At 51.0% G+C, this 7,162-nt stretch overlaps 1 protein-coding gene across 1 annotated transcript; it reads right to left on the reverse strand.

Moving 5' to 3' along the window:
- Window positions 1-294: 294 nt before the first annotated feature.
- On the reverse strand, window positions 295-2,730 carry EMWEY_00053000 (hypothetical protein, conserved; the record flags this gene model as incomplete). The annotated part of the gene is made up of 1 exon (XM_013479923.1): window positions 295-2,730. One exon carries the CDS (start codon window positions 2,728-2,730, stop codon window positions 295-297), a length of 2,436 nt encoding a protein of 811 aa, XP_013335377.1.
- Window positions 2,731-7,162: the final 4,432 nt, after the last annotated feature.

The following is a 7,162-nucleotide window of genomic DNA, read 5'->3' on the forward strand; positions in this document are numbered from 1 at the left end:
TATATATATATATATATATATATATATATAATTAATATACGTATATTAATAAATTATTATTATATATACAATAATACATAAATATAAACGTACAAGTATGCATGCAGATAACTAACTATTACTCTTATATTTATTGTCTCCTTTTCTATTATTAATTTTATATACTGTCTCCTCTTTATCTATTACTTGTATATCTACTGTCTCCCTTTTATATATATTATCTGTACTAAGTGTCTCCTCTTATTCTTTTTATTGTTTTGCACTAAAACATTTGTTGTTACATTTTTGTCTCTTTTAAGGAACTGCTGATGCTGCTGCTGCTGCTGCTGCTGCTGCTCCAGCAGCAGCAGGAACAAGGGCAGCCGGAGCGCCGGTGGCAGCAGCAGACTGCAGCTGCAGCTGCTCCAGCTCGTTTTGAAAGCTGCTGCAGAGGGGCCGCAGCCGCAGCAGCAGCTGCAGCAGCAGCAAGGGCTCCATTTGTTGCATGCTCTGCTCTAACGACTGCAGCTGCTGCTGCAGCAGATGTGCTTCTTGTACTGCAACGCGGACAGCAGCAGATAGTGTCAATTCTTGTTGCTTCTGTTGCTGCTTCGAGTGCAGCCGCAGGTGTTGCTGCAGCTGTGGTTCCTCCTGCTGCTGCAGCTCGCCGTACTCTATCCCATGGGCTATGTACACCCGCTGCTGCTCTTGCTGCTCCTCCTGCTCCTCCTGCTGCTGCAGCAGCCACAGCACCTCTGGATATTTCCTTATGCCATCTTTAAACCATCTATACAGCACATGGCGGGGGGGGAGACGAACACGGCATTGCTGCTGGTGTTGCTGCTGCTGCTGATCCTCCAAGTCCTGTGGGGTGCTGCTGCAGTCGAGCAGCAGCAGCCGACGCAGCAACAGCAAATGCTCAGGCCCCTCAGCAGCAAGCTGCAACAGCAAACGCTGCACCTGACCTAAACCTAGCCCTTCATCTGCCGCTGCCTGCTGCTGCTCCTCTTGCCGTTGCAGCCGTTGCTGCTGCTGCTGCCAAGAGACTGTGCTTATGGGGGCGGATCTTGTGCGCAGCTCAGGTGTGCTGCTGCTGCTGTTGTTGCTGTTGCTGCTGCTGCTATTGTCCGCGATGCTGCTGCTCGCCTTACTGCTGCCGGCAGGATCTGCTGCAGCAGATGCCGGTCTATTTGCTCGAGCTAGCTGCTGCAGCACAGCAGAACGCATGTCGATTTTGCCGCTGCTGCTGCTGTTGCTGGGGTCGTCATTGTTGTTACCGCTGTTCATGCTGCTGTTGCTGCTGCTGAAGTGTGTGGGTATTGCTGGACCCGGCAGCAACAGCTGGTGCTGCAGCTGCTGCTGCTGCAACAGCTGCTGCTGCTGCAACAGCTGCTGCTGCTGCTGCTGCTGCTCCTGTGCCTGCAGTTGCTGCAGCATTTGCTGCCGAAAGGTGGCAGATATGTCGTTGTTGATGCTGCTGTGCTGTTTGGAACCCTCAGCTCCCTGCTGCTGCTGTTGCTGCCGCTGCTGCTGCTGCTGAATCTGCTGCAGCAGCAGCTGCTGCCTCACTTGCCGCTGCAGCAGCTGGCGCTGCTCTCTGCTTGTTTGCAGCACTGGTTGCACTTCTGCTGCTTGGGCTTCAGCAGAAGCAGCAGAAAAAGCAGCAAGAACAGCAGCATCGGGGTCCTGCTGCTGCTGCTGCTGCAGGGCGTGTGCTGCTGCATCTTCAGCTGTCATGGCGATCCACAAGCTGCTCCTGCAGCGCCGTGCTGCAGCAGCAAGCAGCAGCAGCTGCTGCTGCGCCTGCCCTAAATGGCTTTCCTTTATCAAAGACCCCCGGTGGCTGCCGCGGTCTGCTGCTAGTGGGCCCCACACTCTGCCTCCTATCCGTGTAGCAGCAGCAGCAGCAGCAGTATCAGCAATGGGATGCATCCAGCTCCTATTGCTGCTGCTGCTGCTGCTGTTGCTGCTACTGCTGCGGCATATACGGTCAATGGCGCGGAGCACCAGCTTCTCTAGGCGCATAAATTCTTTACATTGCAGCAGCGCCTCAACAGCAACTGTATCTGGGTCCATTGTAGCAGCAGCCGCAGCAGCAGCAGCATCTTCTGCTGCTGCTGCTGCTGCGACTGCTGCTGCTTCATCTGCCGTTCGCGTTGTTGCTGCAACACCTGCTGCAGCTGGTGCAGCACCACCGCGGCCCAATGCGGGGCAAAGAGGAGGCCATAAGTCTTCATCTGCTGTTGCTGCTGTTGCTGCTGCAGGATACGTCATTCCCCTGGTCACCGCATAGTTGCTGTCTCTCCATGGAGCCCAAGGATAAAACTCTGCCTGCTGCTGCAGAAGGTGCTGCTGCTGCAGCATGTGCTGCTGCTGCAGAGGCAGGGGGTACGCCTCCGCAGCACCCCCATAGGGCACAAAAAAATTGCTGCTGCTGCTGCTGCTGCTGCTGCCGAGTATGCCCATACTGCTGCTGATGGGCACGTGTGCTGCTGCTGCTGCAGCCGGAGAGGAGAATGAGATTCCATAACTCACTTCGTGCTGATGCTGCTGCAGCTGCTGCTGGTGCAGCTGCTGCTGGTGCAGCTGCTGCTGCAACAGCTGTTGCTGCACCTGCTGGCGCGGTATGAATGTGCTACTACTTTCAGCTGCGTGCGGTTCCCACTGCGCAGCAGCAGCAGCTGCCGCTGCTGCTGCTGCTGCGCGTTGTGCTGCTGCATCCACAGCAGCATGACGCGGGGGAAAACTCATGCGTAGGAAGCAGCTGCGTTTGCTGCCGCAGCAAAAGATGGGTCTGCATCTACTGCTGATCCGCTACTGCTGCTGCTGCTGCAGGCGCAATGCAGCTGTTTCTGCTTCTGCTTCTGCTGCTGCTCCAACAGTACCCCTTAGGTCGTTAAAAAGGCTAGAAGGAAAGGATTGTCACCATGCTTCTGCAGCAGATGCTGCCGCTGTTGCTGCAGCTGCTGCTAATGTTGTGTTTGCTGCTGCTGCAGATGCTCCTGCAGAGGCTGCTGCTGCTGCTGTTGTCTGGATGCAGCAGAGCTAGTACACACATCTGCACAGCAGCAGATTTACCTGGTGTACCAGCAGCAGCAGCAGCGGGCGTCCTTAGAGCAGCGCAGTTGCTGCTGCTGCGACTGCTGCTGCTGCGACTGCGACTGCTGCTGCGGCCACATAAAATAGATCAAAAAACCATCTTCCCTAGGCGTCAATAAAACCCTAAATCGAAAACCCTTGAGGGAAACCCTAAGTGTGCCGTGATGGGCCACCGTTGCTAGGAAGTTTAGGGTTTAGGTATTAGGGTTTAGGGTTTAAGGTTTCTGGTTTAGGGCGCCAGCTGCAGCTGGGAATATAGGTTGAGGAAAACCTTTCCCTGTGCATCACTAATAAAATAACAAAGAGAAATCTAAAGAAGTCATCTATTTCTGCTGTTGCTGCTGCTGCAGTTGCTGCTGCTGCTGCTGCTCGTACGTTGGGGCCCCCGTGGTTGTCTTAGAGCCATCGGTGGCACGCGCCTTCTTTCATTTGTCTCTTTCTCTGTTTTGCTATAAAACTTCAGTCAATAAAAAGGAATTAAATGATAAAATTAATAAAATAATTATATAGGAGGTGTGTGTCATGGGGCCCCATGCTGCACCGCATATTGAGGTGTACATCACCGCGTGCACCAGCCCTTAACCTCCTTGCCTATGCTGCCCATAAAATAATAATATAAATGACAATAATAATATAAAATACAATTATATTTAATTTATTTAGAGGGATCCCATGTCCCTTAGGGCTACACTAGAAACCGAGACGCTACAACTTGCCGTCTGTGCGGCTCGCGAAGGGCTGCTGCTCGCAGCTGCTGCTGCTGCCGCTGCTGTTGCTGCTGCTACTGCAGCTGCTGGATAAAGGACTATGGAGGAGAAGCAGGTGGCCCCTGAGGGGCCTCATCTGCTGCTGCTACAGCTGCGGAGACGCCACACCAGTCCGGATGTCCCAGTTTCTGAGGGTTGTGGCTCGGACCCTGACCTGCTGCTGTCGCAACAACAGCAGCAGCACCAGGAACAGCAGTTGCTGTTGCAGGGAAAGGGCCCCTTTATTGGCCCTGGCAAGCCCAGGAAGCGACTCATGTCTCGTCCTGAGCTGTTAAGACACTACAGCCATTCGCTGCTGCTGCCGTCTTCTTCTTCGTTGCTACTTCCCCATGGGAAGCAGGAAGCAGCAGATTTATCTTCTTTGCTGCAGGGAGGGATTTTGCTGCTCTACATCACGGGTACAGATACAGCAGACCTCTCCTAAGAAGAATAATAATGTTTATTAGGGTTTATTCGCTCTTTTTAGGGCTTATTGAGGTGGTTTTTGCAGTTTTTAGGGTTTAGGGTTTAGGGTTTAGTGATTGTAAGAGAGTGAAACTCTCCGCATATACTTTGGAGATCGCCTCTTGATCTATTCTGTCTGCTCAACAAAACCTTACAAAAGACAGCTGGCTAACTAGCCAGCTTGCTAGCTGGCTAACTAGCTAGCTGTCATACTATCTGCGACATCTAATGTTGATTAGGGTTAACTTTTGTGTATTAGGAAGTGTTAGGATTTAGTGTTTAGGGTCTAGCATGTAGGGTTAAATGTTTTGTAGGGTTTAGGGCATAGGATTTACGGTTTAGGGTTTATGGTTGTAGGATGGAGTAAGCCTTATCTGCATCACCGCCTAGGGGGGGGCCCATGGAGTGCTGCACCAGGGGTGTCATTAACTCGGGTGTCTGCGGATACACCCGAGGGTAAAACACTCTTTGGTTTGCTGCCGCAGCGTCTTCGGGGGTACGCAGCAATGGGGGGCCTACTTTCGGTGTATAAACACCCGAGACATCAATCAGGGTTTAGGGTTTATACATATATACACCTGGAAAGTGAGAGTTTGGCGGTCTATACATATATACACAACAATATTAGGGTTTAGGGTTTAAGGTTTAGGGTTTTGCTAGATCAGAGAAAAAAAGAGGGTTTACGATGTCTATGTACATACACTAGAAAGAGGAGAGTTGTATGTACAACACATACATGCATATACACCTAAAACGTTAATGTTTGGGGGATGCCAGAGGAAAAGAAACACCAAGTCACAAAACCCTAAACCCTAGACCTTATTGAGGCAAGAAGGAGACCGCTGCTGAGGGTTTGTGAGGCAGGCACGCTGAGGATAAACTCTGGTACTTCTTCGCCAGTGCCCCCACCTTAGAGTTCCTCTTAAATGACGGTGAAACCCTAAACCCTAAACCCTAGAAGGAAAACAAAGGTGGCATCCCCGTACACGCCAAAGGGTTTACAACCCAACCGCCGCCATATCTCTGCCGTTCTTTGTACAGGGGTTAAATTTGAGAATCAAGGGTTTAGGTTTTTGCGAGTGTTCAGGTGGCGGCCAATGGGATAGATCTCCTACTGATGAACATTATTATTTGGGGTGTACAGGCAGCTATGTCCTTTTTGCGGGCTCATTAGAAAGACTCTCTGAGCCCCCACAGAAACCAGCAGTCCTTAGGTGTCTACTTTGCTGCTGCTGCTGCTGCTGCATTTTTTGCTGTTGCCAGTTCAAGCAGAAAAGTCATTAGGATGCTCTGATCTGCTGCCACCGCTGCAACCGCTGCTGCTGCATTTGCTGCTGCTGCCGTTGCTGCTGCTCAAGATACTGCTGCTGCAGTTTCTGCGGTTGTTATTTGGTGCGCATTGGTGCACTGGAGCAGGTGTGGCTACTGCGGTTGTTGTTTCTGTTGCTGTTGCTGTTGTTGTTGTTGCTTCTGCTGCTGCTGCATGGTCTGTGAAGGTGCACGAAATCCGGCAGCAGCGAGGTTTCTCTTGCTTGGAACCCAAGTCCATTTAAAACGGAGACAGTTGCTGCTTACCACATCTACAGGTGAGAAGGGTTTACGGTTTAGGGTTGGGCGCACACTCGGACCCACACATCCAAATACCCTATGCAAATGAGCAGAAGCAATAACAGCAACAGCACCCGCAGCAGCAGCAGCAAGAGCAGCAACACACACAGCAGCAGAAGAACAAGTAATGCATGACTATGAATATGAGTGTTTGTGTGTGTTTATAGGGACAGTGTATTGGTGGGGTCTGTGGATGGCTGTTGTTTACATTTTACTGACTATCCTCCTTTAGTGTCACGAGTATTTAATTATTTTGTTTGTGCTGCTAATGAAGAAGGTCAAGAAAGTCCCCCGTCAGACACCCTAGCTGTACAGACAGCTGAAGAGGGAAAACCTTCTGCTCCTAACAACCTACGATGCACCCATAAAACCCCGAGCAGGTCCATACCCTAACCCTAACCACTGAACCCTAAACCCTAAACCCTTAACCCTAAACACTGATGCGCAGGAGACACCCTAGGCTGCAGACGCTGGTCAACGCTAGAACCTAGGCAAATAATCTATAATCAAACATACTGTAACTTCACACAGGTTTCAGGATTGTGGCACCCAGTCATTTAGTGTTCAGGGTTTACAGAGGGTTAGGGTTTATGGTTTACGGTTTACAGTTTGTGCCTCAGCATTGAGATAAGTTGGGATCCTCCCACAGACAGTGGAGGGCCCCCTGTGCTATATTATCGGGTGTATCGGGAGGGCCTCCCTTTTGGCTGTTTGCCTGCGGTTGGGCCCCACGAGCACACGTTTAAAGACACGCACGTGCTGCAAGGCGAGACATACCAATACGCGGTGTCTGCGTGGACCAGCATACCCCCTGAAGCCGACAAGCAGCAGCAGAAACAGCAACACAACAACGGCGACAGAAGCAACAGCAGCAGCGGCAGTAAGAGCAGCAACAGCGGTTGCTGCAGAAAAGACGGGCGCAAGAGCTTCAACGTGGAACGCAGCAGCAGGAATAGCACCAACACCACTACCAAGAACATAACCGGCAACAGCAACAGCCGTAGCACAACCAGCAGCACCAGCAGCACAAACAGCAGCAGGAGCAGCAGCAGCAGCAAGAAGACTGAAGTAGTTGGTGAGGGTTTACTGTCAGCTAGTATCCGCGTAAGGGCGGAGGCAGCCCTTGAAGGTCCTCGATTAGAAGACAAGAAACCGCACATAATGCTTCAGGGGTTTAATTGGTTAAGTGCTAAAAACCCTTTTAGTTGGTATAAAATACTTTTTAATAAATTAGATGAAATTTGTAAACTTGGCGTAACCATTGT

Source organism: Eimeria maxima, genomic scaffold (assembly GCF_000499605.1).
Source record: "Eimeria maxima Weybridge genomic scaffold, Emw_scaff1469, whole genome shotgun sequence".
Classification (NCBI taxonomy): domain Eukaryota; phylum Apicomplexa; class Conoidasida; order Eucoccidiorida; family Eimeriidae; genus Eimeria; species Eimeria maxima.